The sequence below is a fragment of the Camelina sativa genome, chromosome 18, assembly GCF_030686135.1.
Source record: "Camelina sativa cultivar CO46 ecotype springtype chromosome 18, ASM3068613v1".
Lineage (NCBI taxonomy): Eukaryota > Viridiplantae > Streptophyta > Magnoliopsida > Brassicales > Brassicaceae > Camelina > Camelina sativa.
This window is the reverse complement of record NC_141897.1, coordinates 2,851,733-2,868,097: the sequence shown is the minus strand read 5'-3', so window position 1 is coordinate 2,868,097 and position 16,365 is coordinate 2,851,733. Positions and strand designations below refer to the sequence as shown.

Sequence of the window (16,365 nt, the reverse complement as noted above, 5' to 3'; positions counted from 1 at the left end):
GAATTGTATCCTCTAAAAAGGCTAACACCGGTTTATGATCCGAGGCTATCATTGGTAAATATTCCGTGAACGCATTCCGAAACAAGTCATGAAGTTTCTCATTGGCTAGGGCGCGGTCAAGACGACACCTGATTGGCTTCTTATCACGCCAACCATGCCAAGACAAGCTATCCCCAACCGTCGGAAACTCTAATAATCCACAATGCCGAATCATTGTGTTAAAATTCACAAAGGAAGAGGCGTGGCGGAGCCTTCCGCCCCGTTTTTCGTGATTACCTTTAAGTTCATTAAAATCACCTATAAGAAACCAAGGGGCATCACGAGACAAGCCAATCCGCGTTAATCTTTCCCACACTAAATCTCGATTCGTTGGAACCGGATCACCATAGACAAAAGTAAAGTAAATAATATGTCCTTTATAAGTAAGTTCCAAATCAATCAACCGATTGGATTCAAATAAAATGGAAACATCATAATTATTATTATAAAATAAGGTCATACCGCCACTACATCCAATAGGATCAACTGTTTTTAAATTTGAATAACCAAAATAACCAACAAAAGGTTCCAAAACAGATAAAGGCTGTCTAGTTTCAGATAAAAATAAAAAGTCAGGTCTATGCTTTCCCCACAAATCCCTGAGATACCCAAAAGTTGCTTTATTCCTCAGTCCTTGACAATTCCAACTTAAAATCTTCATTTATCTGCTGTTGGTTTGGGTGGCTTGACTCCACCAGTTGGACCCTTCTCCTGATCCGAATTCCTCATGTTTGATCCTTCTCCAGCCTCTTTAGGGACAGGGCGTTTCCTTGGCGTTGTGCGTAGATACACGTTCAATTTCCTGGAAGCAGCTCCTTTAAGAGACAAAGGAGGTTTCACCTTGTGGACCTTTTCCCCTTGCGGAGCCATAACAGAGGTTGCACCTGAGTCAAGTTTTGCTTCCACAGGACCATCACCTGAGTCTGCTGTTGTTCCTTTGAGAGTCGAAATAGCGACGGTTGGATTCAAGGCCTGATCTTCCACCGAAACCTCCATGTCCCCATTAGTTTGTTGTTGTGGATCATCAACCGTTTTATCCAACACCTCTGTTTCGACCTCCTCCATCCGCTGCTCAAAATTCTCCTCCAGAGTTTCCTTTGCTGTTGGCAAAACCGGTAACGTTCCAGAAATGTCGCCCATAGGCACCTGAGTTGAGCCCGCCTGCAGAGCACCAGAGCCTGTAGACTGTGGAGCAAACCCGTCACCCGGGACAGAAGAGCCCGCATCAGCCAAGATCACCTCTTCTCGCAAATGTGATTGTAAAGGCAGTTCCGGTTCCTGAAAGAGAGGCCTCCGAACCCGCTTCAGTGGTGGAACCCCAAAGGTTGCAGCCTGAACCGCCACATGCTCGACCTGATCCGGAATCTGTCCAGGTTCCAGCTCTTCCACCGGAACCACACCCAAAGGAGGTGCCACCGTCGTGGAGGCTTTAGCCTTTTGGCGGTAATCCTTAAAAGCCACCGAATTGTTGGATCGACGCGGTTTGGATGAAGACTCACCTGTTTCCCGTGAGGTCCGGTTCTTTGACCCTGCGTCCTGCTTACCCTTGGGTAGGCGCTGACTGGGCTGAGGCAGTCCCCGAGTATCCACCTCCTTGCCTTTTCCGTTATTTCTGTCATTCATGACAACCCCTTTATAACTCTGCAGCGGACGAGCTGAATCGTCTTCCACCGGGAAATGCAAAGCTGGAGTAATCTTATTAGTAGCCCATAGTGGACAGTGATTCTCATCATGGCACAAACTAGAACACTTCTTGCAGCAACCATGAAGACGTTCATAGCGGAGATTGACAATAGTCTCCTGGCATAATCTGACGTTAAAATAAAATATTCATAAGTCTATATTTATATTGCATTCAAATAAAATATTCATAATCAGACGTTAGTTTTATCTTTTCCACACAAAAAAAAACAACATGGAATCCTTTCTATTTCTAAAACCTATTACTAAATAATCTTTAACTTTCCGAGCAAAGAAAAAACAAATATTTAGAGCTCAAGAATCAAGATAGACAATATACAGTAGAACCTCTATAAATTAATATTCACTATAAATTAAGAAATTTTTATATTCGCTATAAATTAAGAAATTTTTCCGGTTTAGAGTTGAGCCGATGTACAAAATAACACATTTCGATAAATTAATAAAATAATAATTTTTTTTGAAATCTTATGTAAAAATATGGTCTCATCAATATCATAAATTAATAATCAAATAATATATATATATATATATATATATCTAAGAAAATCTAGTGAAATATGACTATATTGTTGTTTGTATATTCTTGAATTTGCATTTTTATTGAAGTTCATCTCTAATTTTTTCATTGTCGTTTTTTCAAATCGCATTCAAAAATTGTGGAGAATATTAAATGCGATAATTACTTCTTTACATGTAATTGATTCTAAAATTACCGCAATATCTTCTTTGACTTAATCATTACCATGAATGATACTAGTAGCAATTTCTTCTAAACTCTAAACTTCTAACATTTATCATTTTTACCTAAATTCTAAACTTAGCAATTACGATAGCCAAGATTATAAATTAAGAAATTCTTTAAAAATATGAATGATAACAAAAGTATCTTATTGTAATATAAAATTTTCAAAATTATAAAAATTAAAAGTCTCTTCATAAATTTATAAAATATTAATTTATCGATAAATTAATAATTATTAATTTATCGATAAATTAAAATCTCTATAAATTAATAAGATTTAATAGTCCCGACCTTATTAATTTATGGGCAATTGACAAAAATAGTACCATTATAAGTTTTTCTTCCACAATTAGCACATGCTTTCAAATGTTCCAAAACTAGCACAAATTTATATATTCTTAATTTTGGGAAAACCTAAATTATTAATAAAATTAATTTTTTTTTGTTTTTTCTCCGTCTCCACAAACATGATTCATCATGTACCCAGATCTCAAACAGTCATATTTGATTGAGAAACATAGACAACAACATAAGGATCTGATGAAAAGGAGATGGAAAACTGTTAGATTTGGATTGGAGCATTCGTTTCTTATTGCAGAATTTATCTTTTTGATACCTAATGAGATTTTTGCTAGTGAAATTAGAGACTACAGTATGTGTACAAAGCAATTTGGGGTCAGTGAAGATGAAAATTGTACAAGTGATCTGGAAGAAGGAGAACAAAGAACATGATGTGAACCTTCCTGAATCTATTTTCTGGTAAGTTGATTTCACTTGTCTTTGTGCAGATGCAACTCGAGTCTTGGGAAAGATTGTCGGGCTATGAAAAGGGACCATTATGAAAACTTAGAAAGGATTCCGGGAAATTCAGGAACGCTTCCTTAAACTTCAAGATGAATTTCATAAACCATTTGGATTTCACGATGAACAAGGATGGATAGTCATAAAACACTAAGGATTTTTATGGCTTCATGGTTTTTCTTCTTTTGTTGTATTGCTACTATATATTTCTCCTTATATATTTCAATTCAAACTTTTGTTGATAGCTGGTAGAATCTTCTATTGATCTTGTAACTTGAAAAACGAGCACCGAGAAATCCTTGAAAATTTAGGAAGAAATACACGAAATTCATGAAAATTTTCTTGAAATTCAGGATGACCTTCATAAAAAATTTGGATTTCAGGATGGTTGTAAAAAAAGTCTAGATATTGGTAAACACCAGGGTATGCAGAAATTCCCTTATCAATGGAAGTAATCTTTGACATATTGAGGCAAAACACCAAAAAGCGAGTTAGAAACACATTTATTTAAATTTAGGAAGGATTCAATAATATTTAGGAATGTCACTTTTAAATTCAGGATGTCCGTCATAAACAGTTCGAAATATACAAATTCAAACATTCGTAAACATTACACAAAGTAAAGCTTTTTCTCTTTGTGTTGAGCAAACCAATTCTTAACACGAAGTAAAGCTTTTTCTAATTGTCTTATAGGTAGTCTAAATATAATTTAGGAAGGACTCCTTGAAATTTAGGAAGTAGTCATTGACGTTTAGGAAGGTCTTCCTAAAACATCATGCTGGATATTCATATTTGCTACCTTTATTATAAAACACTAATATGTGGACAATATCAAATCATTATACATCACTAATAGAGTAATATGTGATACAATAAGGCAAAACACATAGTATAGAGATATTTAAAAACACATTTTTCAAAAATTTAGTAATGATTCCATAGCTTTTAGGAAGACATTCTTGAAGTTTAGGAAGGCCTTCCATAATGACCTGAACTCAAACTTCATCATCATCTTCATCATCAAGTCGCTGCTCTCTTTTCTTCCCCTCTATCTCAAGACATTACGCAAATCAATATACAACAAAGCTCGAGTACAATCAATCACAAAGATTATCAACAAGTTTCTAATGTAAAGAAAATTCTCCTCCTAAGTATTCTAATTACGTAGCATAAACATCACCTTATGGAGATATATCTCAAAGAATCTCTTTGTAGCTGCATTTGTATCAAATCCTTATACTCCTTTGACTGAAGCAACAGCTCCTAAAAACATGGCTTCAGCTCTGCATTGCCCAACCCAAGAAATCAACTTAATCAATTTAAACACACATTAACATGAAAACAGATTCACAAATTAATTTGCCAAAGCTTTTTTACTTGTTCCCGTAAGAGGAATGAAATTATCCACAATGACTTCAACTACCATCTCAGCAAAAACATCAATGGCAACACGTACGTCTAAAAAGCTTCTCACTGTTACAAAGCACACCATCCATATCAAACAGAATTGTTGAAACTTTCCCCCAATCATCTGTCGTACGTAATTGTAGTCGGAAGACTCTCCTCCGTCACACTCATTATCGTAAACGACGGAAGCACAGTTTAGCTTAATTAAACTTTGATCGGAATCCAGTGAATGAAGATGCTTTTGATGTGGATTTTTATTGTATTGGAATCAATCGATCGATTTGGCACTTAATTGAAAAGATCTGAGATCGGAAATGAAGATCTCAGTTTAGAATCTTCACCGCAACCTTCGTCGGTGCTTTGAGATCTAAATTTCATTAATTTTGTTTTAGAGAAAATGAGTTTTGTTATTTAAATTAAATAATAATCTCAATATATAAATGCTAGTTTTGGAAAACTTAAAGAAGTGTGCTAATGTTGGAAGAAAAACTTAAAAGAGTGCTATTATAGGGTATTTCTCTTAATTTATAGAGGTTTTACTGTACATTGATTTCTTAGACTAGTAAAGCAAGTTTTGGTTTTTTCCTTTTAATGGTTTAGAGCTCAAGATGGACAATTTAGATTTACAGATTCAGCTGTTGTCAAAAAAAAAAAAAAAAGGATTACCGATTCAGCTACATTCGATAGATACATAACGAATGGGTTTTAGATGAAACCTATGGAACAAGTGTAGGACAAACATAAAAGACGCAAAACCAAAAGAGCAAGAATAAAAACAGCAAAACACTATTGGTGTGTAAAGGGTCAAAATATTAAATTTTAACTAATTTTCCTCTGATAAGTGGAGGATGAGGCCAAGGCCTGGTTTCTGGCTCAGACTGAGACAATGGTGCCAGAGTTGGATCTAACCCATGCCGATGTACTACACGTAGATGGAAGATTTGGGGTTTCTAGATCTTTATCGAGCTATCTCTGTTTTGTGGATGGCTCCTGGAAAGAGACAGATCGGTTTGCTGGTAGAGGATGGTTTTACACCTCACTTAGGGGTGACGCTCCTACTATGGAGGCAGCCAACATTAGCCGTAGCCTTTCACCTCTTCATGCTGAGGTTGAAGCCCTCATATGGGCTATGCGCTGCATGATTCGGGCGGACAATCAATCTGTCGTCTTTCTCACCGACTGATCCGACTTGATGAAGATGGTGTCTTCGCCTTCTGATTGGCCAGCATTTATGTCTTATCTGGAGGACATACATGCGGATAAAGAGGAGTTTGATTCGTTTTCCTTAGTCTACGTTTCTCGCTCTCAGAATGGTAAAGCGGATAATTTAGCGCGACGTGTTCGTTCAGTTCCCTATTTAGTTACCTATGTAAACAATTTTCCATCGCATTGGCTTGTTTGAGTCAATCTTGTAAGCTGTTGTGAGAAAAAAAAATGCGGAGATCAATCATTGGTCTTAATTGATAAGTTTTCCAAAATGTTGATTTCTCTTATACACCACCATAAATAATTACGTAAGTTGAAGCTTGTTTAAAATGTGGGCATATAGCTTTGGAACTCCTATGCAAGACATAATTTAAATTTTCAAAGGGAAACTGCTAACAGAAACACCAATTGCTTCGTTTCAAAATGTCATTAACTTAGTCTAAAACACAACAAACAGAACAAAACTCTTAACCCGATTAGGCTGTTTCAGTAGGAAATATTTTAGGTCACCAAACCGTGACTTCCGATTGTCCCCCCCCCCGACTCAATTTCCAAGGCCAACGTACCGATACATTTGCACAAAAAGCGAATCTGAACTCTTCTTCTGACCAAAAGTTATGTTCTAAGATTCCCTCTTTCTTCTTATTTCTGCAGGAAAGATCAAAACTTTTGTGCAGTAACACATTTCTGCACAAGTTTGAGTCGTCACTTTAAATTTTGCTTCATTGGATAAAATTCTAAGAATAGAGCATGCTTGAAGTTATCCGATCTTGTTCAAAACGTTGATAGGCTCGTCTAGTTCTCAGAAACAAGACAACACTTGAAGCTAGACCAACCACAGACAAGCCTCCCCACCACACAAACGTTAGGAAATAACAGTCTCGTCCCATACATATAACCGACTCCGTCTTTGACCCAGCCACGCTATGGGATTCATAGACCAAAGCAGCTAAGAAACCGTACACCAACGATCCTATAGGTATGTTTGTGATGAGGATGTTGTGGTTAACCCCGACGCTGTTGGGTCCAAAAAGCTCAGATGTGATAGAAACCGCTGCTGCAAATATAAAACCCGAACTTAGACCGATTAGAGCTGTTCCTGCTTGTAACGCTGCCAAGCTTCCAGATGATGCCAACAAGGAAAGAGAAATTGTGGTTGGGAAAAGAGCAACGGCTAGCCACCCGGTTCTAGCAAAGTAAACCTTCCTGCATAATTCACATTTCAGTAACAACATAATCTTTCTAGAACCAGAGTACAAAGGCTTGTGTAAGGGACTTACGCTCTGATATAGTCTGGTGTTGCTGAAAGTAATCGACCAAAGAATGAGAAAGACGAATAAAGCGTGACAAGAGTTGTTGTCTCAGAGCTTTGTCCTAAAGATTGTGCAATCTGCCCCAGGTTGTTGCTATAAACAAGTCCAATGGTACCACCGCAAAAATAGGCTATATAGTAAAGCCAGAAATCTGATCTGCATAAGAGCAAAGATAGAGGATGTTCCTCTCCAAGCATTCCAAGCTGATTTCTTGTAACGAGCTTATTGCAACAACATTTGTCGTCGTTTTCAATGAAACTCTTCTGATCAGGAGTAATGACATCTCGCACAATATCATCGTTTAGCAACTGGTACCCTTCGCGGCTGGCTTCACGTGTCACCATTCCTTTATGCATCTCAAGCTCATCGACATCAACAAGAATGAAACCAGAACCTTCTAAACGGAAACTGGAGTGGATATTGTGCAGATACCAATTGCGAGCATAGATTAGACCAGGAAGGCGTAGAGGGAGAATCAAAAGAAGGATTGATCCACCAAAGAGAAGACGAGCTGAGGTTACATCAGAAGTCTTTGAACCAAATAGAAGCAGATAAACACCATTCAATACCGCTAATATGTTGAGCAAGAGAAACATGAAAGAATCTCTTCGAACTCCATCTGGTGGAAGAGGTTCAAGAGGCGGTTGGCGAAGAATAGGAATAAGAGCAGCAAAGGAGACAACAAGAGGTATAAGGGAGTTTAAGAGAAGGTATTGCTGTGTAGAAACAGGATTAATTGCGTTGTAAGAAAGAGTGTACAAAGCAGCACTTACGCCATTAAAACTCACTGTAAGAGAAAGTGCAAGTGATCTGTTTGCTGGGAAGTTTCTGATGCAGAGCACAAAACAGACTGTGTTAAACCAACAGATACTCAGCCCTGCTAACAAACAACACAGAAACACCTGCCATAACATCACAAAACCCATACTTTAGTCGCGCAAGTTCGGTAAATACAATGACAGTTCTGTAAAAATCAATACTTATAGCCAAAAAAATTCCTAACAAAATGTTGTGATTGATCACAATCTTCTCTCCAAGGTAGTAATTATTCATTCTTCCTCAAAAACTCAAAAAAGTATTATTTTTAATTGACTATGCTCAATGGAAGATAGTTAAAATAATCTCATATACACATAAACACATCTATCTGAAAATTAAATATTATAAACCACATGACAAAGATCCTCTAATGCGCCTACCCATCAAAAAGAATAATTCAGAAGAAAGGAACCCAACTGCAAAACTATTTAAATGCGACAAAGAGAAAGTATTTATATACACACAAAACTAAGATCCGATCACAAAGACAACAATAAAGATTCTCGAGACAGTCATCAAACCATGACAAAGCAAAACCAAAACACGTGCAACCAACCAGTCAGATGACTAATTCACTAACTGAACTACGAATCAACCATTCAACCATCACCGACTCTTCTCTCAAACCTCCAAATCTTGATTTCCATATTAGTAATCACGAAAATCTTTATAACAAAACAAAAAAAAAAAACAAAAAAATACAAACTTTATTAATATGTATTGAAGGATCAAAGCAAAAGAGACTAAGATATGTTAAAAAAAGTTGAATTTTTTTGTTTTTGTTTACCAGGATATAAGGCAAAGAGATAACGTTAGTGATGACAAGCCACTGAACACCATAACCAACGAAACCCATAATCGCCGCCGCGAAGAGAACCGTCCAGAGAGGGAAATACAAAAGTGCAAGTCCCGATGACCAACCGAAAACTTTGCCGAGATCCGAAGCGACGGCGAGGTAGTTCAATTGCACTTGCGAAATCCCTAGAACCGATTTCAAATTCGACGAGTACGTCGAGAAATCGAAATTTGTACCAGTGAATGCTTGAATCCAGATCGTCGCTACCAGAATCATCCATTTCCGTGATTGTCCCGCCATCGTCTTTTAACAATCTGCGACGTACGGTTCCTGACTCACCGGAGATTTTTGTTTTTTTTTGTTCTCTCTCTCTCGCTCTCGTGTAAGTTGATGATTCGAGAGCTTCTTCACTGGACTACTAAATAGAGAAACGAATCATGTTGGTTTACGTGGCACCCTTCATAAGTAAACCGAATTCGAATCAATTTTTACCCGGTTTAGCTTTGTGTTCATTATCAATTTATGATTTTCTCGGTTCGGTGTTGAGAACAATGTCAAATATTAAAAAGTAGTGCTATTATTACATAAATAATTGATCTCTTGATTTGGATGAGACATTCATAATTGGTCATATGTTTGTTAATAGTAGTAACAAATTTGGGAAAGTTATCATTGAATAATTACCAACTTTTTTGGTATTCATTACTAACAAACATGAGTATATATAACCAACAAAAATTGTCATTTGCCCACATAATACATAAAAGAAAAAAATGATTGTCAGCTACTTGAAGTATACACTATACACCAACACATAGCCACACATATAAACAATATAAAGATCTTGTTAACTACGTGAATTATTATCATCACATAAAAACATCCATAAACAAACATATGTTATGTGTACAACACCATAAACATTCGAGGTTAGCCGAAATCCGGCGTTGACCAGTGTTGACCGATGTTGACAATAAAAAAATAATCAAAAAAATATTATTTTTTCTTTTCTCCTAAAAGTAATATTTTTTTTGTTTTTATGTATTTTTGATAAATAAATAAAAAAGATAATTGATTTTTATAATTTGTTGTATATCTAGTAACTAATTTTGTCAATACAGAAAATATACCAAAAATAAAATAATAAAACTATACCACCAAAATTTTATGTGTAGTAGATTTTCTCATAAAATAATAACAAATATATACCTTTTTCTTTTTAAAAATCATTTTTTATTTTGTATCTTAAAAGGTGGGGTTTTAATTTTTTTTTTTTACTTATTTATAAGATTATGTCATTTGAAATATATCCAAGACATTGCCAACTATTTCTTGGGACAATCACATTTTTTGTACATTTATTTGCATTTGAATGAAATCGTAGACCCCATATTCGTTTTTTAAGAAACATAACCATTAAGGGTGCTGAACTTACAATTGACTCCCTTACGACCAAACAAAAAACAGAAGCCGAAATGACAGATGTAACTCGGAAGAAGTCTTCAATAGATTTATTTAAGGTCGATTCCAATTGACGTCGACTAGAAGACATTAAAATATGTCTACTCCTTAATTATAGTTTAAATTTTAATTAAAAGAATTATAAAATATAATTTGATAAACCTATTGACCATATGATAACCACATAGACTTTCTGCATTGAAATAAAACAAATTTACATATAAACGAGTCAAATTAAAGGAGTAAAGGCTGATTAGGTTAAAATTATTTGATTTAGGGTTTGCTTAAATAGACTTTTCTGTAGACTATTGGTGGTTGACTTTGTTATGCCATCAACTATTAATATTAGCTCTGGACGTTTGGTCAAAACCGAGAGAACCGAACCAATTAAACTGAGATGTTCGGTTTTCGGCAACATTCGACAAACCGATCGGTGAAATTAATTTGGTAATTCAATTTCCAGTTCGGTTCGGTTTGGTGATGCACATAACTGATCGATTTTAATTAACCGAGTTATATATACCTAACTTTCACTAACCCTAACCCTAATCACTTTCATTTCTTCCTCTTCCACCTCCTGCTTCTCTCTCTCGCCATAAGCCATTCTGAAACAAAAAAAAATCTGTCTCTCATCAAATCATCATCATAATCACCTTTCTTTTCTTTGTCTTCTCCCATGTCTCTCTTTTTGATGCTTTGTTGTTTGCTTCTCGTTAATCAGTGTATTAATGTGTGGATGGTTTAGTATTTTGACAGATCTGAAGTAGACTCTGCTATGAACGAGGTAAATTTTATCCATTATTCACTTAGATTCATTTTTGGTTTTGGTTCTGCACTTTCTGGGTCTCCTTAACTCCATCTTCGCCTTCCCCATCTTGCATCGTTTCTGGTCACCTTAACTCCAGATCTGGCTACCACTAGTACACAAGAATCTTTTTTCATAGAAACTCAGAGGCAGCCATAGTAATTCTTCATCTCCGCCTCTCAATCTCCATCTATTTTTAACGATGAAGAGTCTATTGACGAGCCTTGTTTGTGTTTTCCCCTCTTTCTGATTTTATTTCTTCGTGTTTTTGTTTGATGTAACGCAATAATACTCACCAATTAAAGTTGTGAAATATATCTGACAATACTATTGATTCGATTTGGAAGCTTTCAGTGTGGATGTGTTGCATGTGTAGATGAATTGATTGTTTTATGATTCTTTTTCAGAGACCTTCGAGTAAGAACCCACTTGCGTACAAGTATAACGTTGAAGAGGAGATTCTTGGGAAGAAGATGAGGTAATTTTGTGTGTGTTTTATAGGTTTGAAAGAATGGTGTTTTTTTTTTTAAATGATGTTTGTTTGTTTGTTTATTCTCTTGAATATGTGAACATGATGATTAATTTAGATTCAATGTTGCATATTGGCATACAGGTGATCCTTTTGGTGCGGTGATAAAGTATTGGCCTTGGAAATATTGTACGAACTCTGTGTCTATGGCTAAGAGAAGAAGTAAGTCAAGAATTGTGTTTTATTAATGTTGTTACTCCTTTGTGACTTTGTGGTTTTTTTGTGTAATGTAGAGAGAGCTAACTTTGTTTTCTTGAAGAAACTTGGAGGTTATTGGTGGTGTTTCAATAACAGAGACATAGCACCTGATGGCAGTACACTTGAGGTAATAACTCTAGCTTATATTTGCATTACATTGTGCGATTGAATCTACAGTTGACTTTATTGCTTTGTGTTTAAAAGACCGTATATGATATTTGGTCCTTGGACCTTGTATCATTCTTTTGCAGCTTGCTGTTTCTTTTGGTACTTTATTGCTTTCCTTTGCTCTTGTTGACCTAATGCTAACTTGTTTCAATCATGTATCTTTATGAGACTGAAGAAAGTGTTAGTTAATCTAAGATATGAATTATCTAAGTTTGGGTTTTACTATAAAGGTTTGGGGTTTTACTATCATGTACGTGTGTCCGACCTTGGTGCATCATTTGTCAAGTCCATATCTTTGTAGAAACATGTTTAGATTGGTGATAAAGCAGATTTATTTCTTAAGAATTAATTAATGTTTATGTGTTTGTTTGTTTGACAGATTGAATATGAGGCAAAGGATCAGATTAAATCTCTGCTCACGAGGTACTTCTAATACTAATTAAATATCTCCTCACAGGGTAGTTCTAACACTAATAAAATCTCTTAATTTAAAATGCATATCACTAACATGGTTTTTTAAAGATCTGAATGGTGTCTGGAATGTTGGTCTTTTTATAATGCCTTAGAAATTATATTGATCATTAAATGTTGACATGTATTTCGTTTCTTTGTTTTGTTTTGTGCAGGAAGAAGTAGAGATCAATTATGGTTTAGATGGTGACCTATTAAGCAAGAAGAGGATCATTTAGATAATGATCGATCTCATAGATTAGTACTTAATAGTAGAGTAGTTGATTTTTTTTGTATAAGATTTGGTTTGGATTAATCTTTGTAAGACGTTTTTATGGATTTTCTATGAAATAAAAAATATATTGTTTGACCAAATTTAATATATATAATATATATATATATATAAATCATAGATATTACTGTAATATTATTTAACTACAGTTGATAATTTATTATAGTTATCTTCGTTGTAAGGTTAAGATACATTGTCTGATGGGTATGAAAGCTTTCCATTGTTTAAGTTAAGAAAAGGGCATGTAACATTGTAAACCAAATCCAAATAAAATTCTGTTTAGCAACATTTGAGCTATCTTTTGTTCTCTAGGATTCTATTTACAAATACAGACGTATAATCAAATTATTAGAAACTGGTTTCAGAGCTGTACAAAATTCTTGGTTAGATAAAGTGTTGCTTAGCAACATTGGTCAAACGAAAATAAAAGCACGATCATTAATTAATTTAAGTTGAAAGTGTTTTTGTAAAGAGAGCACGATCATTATTAACTACTAGTTGTCTAACAGTTAGAGTCTTAGCGATAGAATTATTGTAGAAAAAGTTTAACTTAAATATCAATAGAAAAAAGAAAATGAATATTAATTATGTGAATGTGTTATATCGCCCACCATGAATTTGTCACCGTCGTTTCATCTTTGAACTAAAAAATTAAAAGAATCTTTCAATAAAAAATTTCAATTATACAGACTTCACACAAAACTCCAACAGGTTGACTTCAAAAATAAGTCTAAGTTAATGACCTAACTGCCTAAGAAAACCAAAAACTTGATTTCTTCATATGTATAATATATAATTATGTCAAAAACATATAGAAGCAAGTACATAGCATATATCAAAGAATACAACAACAAAATCTTTAAAATTATTCACCAATTTGCAATAAATTGGTTTACAAATTTTGCCGACTTCATGTTGATGTCAAACGAGTAGACATCAACAAGCCTCTATGCAGAGATTTTAACTCGAAGTCTATTTTGTGTGGTCTATTTTTGCAATTACAATTTAATAAAGTAGACACGAGATGAAGTCTACTAGGATAGTTAACTTCTTTTGTTGTTTTCCTTTGTTAATTTTTTTGGTCAGTTTTGCAATTAAAAACATATAACATAGTAGACTTCTTAGGAAGTTTCAACAAGTTAACTTCGATTACAGTCAACTCAGGTTATTTTTGCAATTGACCAAACCATTGACTTGGTAGTAGACTTCTAGCTGACAAGTAGACTTCATCTATCCGTCAACTAGAAAAAGTAAACTTCATTGTGGTTAGTTTTGCAATTGACCAAGTTTGACTTTCGCCAAGTAGACTACGTACGAAGTTTCTAGGAATGTTGACTTCGTTTGGAGTCTACCGTGGTCATTTTTGGGGTTGACCAACATTTTAATTTTTTAACTAGTAGACTTCTTTTGCAGTCAACTAATTAATTTTATATCAATAATATTACGGCCAATGTTTTTATATTTTGGTCAAATCCAAAAATAGCCATAATAGAAGTCTACTCTTTTATTATCGGAAGAAGACTTCGTCCGACAGTCATAACTAAAAAGTCAAGAATTTGGTCAATTGCAAAAATACACCTTAGTAGACTGCAAACGAAGTATTCGACAGAAAGATTACAATGCAGTCTGAACCATATTTTTTTGTTTTCAAATGAAATTAAGGAGACTGAAATTTCAATCTACTGGCTCAAAACTCGATAAAATTTTAATTGCAATATTGACCACATAGTAGACTTTACATGATATTAGGACGGTTAGACTAACAAATAAAGTCCAATTTCGCAAAAAATTAAAGAAAATCACGAAATCTACCGAAAAATAACTTTATCGGTGGTTGTTTCGCAATGTCAAGCACCGAGGACGTCGTCTTTAGTCACCACAGAAGAAACCCAACACCAATTTAATCACTATCCAAGAATCATGACATATAACAAGATGAATGCACTTGCAAATTTTCTTGGATTAAAATGGAGAGGAGATGGAAGAAAATGAAGTTTTCATAGCATTGGGTATTATTTAAGCTTACAAAATCAGGTTGTTGAAGCTTTAAGAGCTTCAAATTTGGTTGTTCATGGTTGTTGGAAAATTGATGGCGGTGGCACAACCGTAAATAAAAGAAAAAGATGAGGATATAGATGTAATAAACATTTTCGCAAGAAATTCAAATAAATCAGAAAATAATGGTATTTTTGTGAATAAAATGAATGGACAAGGATTTAATAGAGAAAAAGTGACAAATGTTGGAGAGAGAAAAAGAGGGGTCTAACATTGCAATTAACTCAAGTTAGGGGTCTACTTTTGCAAGCATCCCCTATTTCTTTGTTTTTAATAAGAAAAATAAAGGAAAAAATAACGAAAATTCTATTTATTTGCATGAAATACATATATCTAGAAGATAATTAAAAAACAAAAGTTACTTTTGTAAAATCAAAGAAATAGTTGGCAATGACTTGGATAAATCTGATGTGGCTTAATTCGATTGGACATGTGACTTGTGCTTTATATGATAAAGGATGTCATTTGAAATATATCTTTGATTTTACAAAATCAACCTTTAATTTTAAAAAATCAACTTTTTTTTTTAATTATCTTCTAGATATATATCTTTCATGTAAATAAATAGAATTTTCAAAATGAAATAGTTGGCAATGTCTTGGATATATTTCAAATGATACAATCTTACAAATAAGTAAAAAGAAAAAAATATTTAAAACCCCCACCTTTTAAGATACAAAATAAAAATGATTTTTAAAAAGAAAAGATATATATTTGTTATTATTTTATGAGAAAATTTACTACACATAAAATTTTGGTGGTATAGTTTTATTATATTGTTTTTGGTATATTTTCTGCATTAACAAAATTAGTTAGTAGATATAACAAATTATAAAAATCATTTCTCTTTTTTATTTATTTATCAAATATACATAAATACAAAAAAAAATAGGGTGATTTTCAAAAATACTCCTTTTCCTATGTCACTTTTCAAAAATACCCTTTCATTGTGTCATTTTTCAAAAATACCCCTTTTTAATATATAAAATGATTAAATTCTAAACCATAAACCCTAAATACTAAACTCTACCTCCTAAAAAGTATACCCTAAATATAAAATTGAGAACCCAAACCTAAAAAAAAAATTCTAAGAATAAATTTAACATATTGAAATTGTGTAAAAGAGGGTAAAAATGAAAATGTTCAAAAAAAGGTATTTTGAAAAGGGGTATCTCAAAAAGAGTATTTATAAAAAAATCTCAAAATAATATTACTTTAAAAAAAAAGAAAAAATATATTTTTTTGAATATTTTTTTATGGTCAATGCCGGTCAACACTGGTCAACACCAATTAATTCTGGTCAATAATAGTCAATGCTGGATTCCGGCCAATTTCAAATATTTGTGGTGTTGTACACATAATCTATGCTTGTTTATGGATGTTTTTATGTGATGATAATAATTCACATACTTCACAAAATATTTATATTGTTTGTATGTGTGGTTATGTGTTAGCGTATACTTTACAATCATTTTTCTTATGCAAAATCGAAAATACAACAAAATACACCATATTCATTTATGTTGTTAGGACTAGGTCACACATCATGGGGCTGCTATCTCTTTTTTTGCTAGACAATC

The 16,365-nt window shown here is 33.9% G+C and overlaps 1 protein-coding gene and 1 long non-coding RNA gene across 6 annotated transcripts; one reads left to right on the top strand and one right to left on the bottom strand.

Annotated features, from left to right (window-relative positions):
* Positions 1 to 6,274: 6,274 nt before the first annotated feature.
* LOC104760393 (protein NUCLEAR FUSION DEFECTIVE 4) lies at positions 6,275 to 9,264 on the bottom strand. Of its 3 annotated transcripts, none has more exons than XM_087500123.1 (4): positions 8,819 to 9,219; positions 7,986 to 8,114; positions 7,180 to 7,831; positions 6,275 to 7,105 (listed from the first exon to the last, which is right to left on the bottom strand). In XM_087500123.1, the coding sequence occupies exons 3-4, from the start codon at positions 7,806 to 7,808 to the stop codon at positions 6,637 to 6,639; spliced, it is 1,098 nt and encodes a 365-aa protein (XP_087356249.1). In that variant the 5' UTR covers positions 7,809 to 7,831; positions 7,986 to 8,114; positions 8,819 to 9,219; the 3' UTR covers positions 6,275 to 6,636. The 3 variants fall into 3 exon arrangements, with proteins under 3 accessions (XP_087356249.1, XP_087356248.1, XP_010481614.2); XM_087500122.1 differs by adding an exon at positions 8,553 to 8,696 and having other exon boundaries at positions 7,180 to 8,114; positions 8,819 to 9,216; XM_010483312.3 differs by having other exon boundaries at positions 7,180 to 8,114; positions 8,819 to 9,264.
* A 1,565-nt stretch (positions 9,265 to 10,829) lies between these two features.
* LOC104760392 (uncharacterized) lies at positions 10,830 to 12,813 on the top strand. Of its 3 annotated transcripts, none has more exons than XR_762901.2 (6): positions 10,830 to 11,072; positions 11,501 to 11,571; positions 11,707 to 11,784; positions 11,856 to 11,947; positions 12,368 to 12,411; positions 12,615 to 12,813. It is a non-coding gene; the product is annotated as an uncharacterized LOC104760392 (long non-coding RNA). The 3 variants fall into 3 exon arrangements; XR_762902.2 differs by having other exon boundaries at positions 10,834 to 11,072; positions 11,882 to 11,947; XR_015589338.1 differs by lacking the exon at positions 10,830 to 11,072 and adding an exon at positions 11,109 to 11,251.
* Positions 12,814 to 16,365: the final 3,552 nt, after the last annotated feature.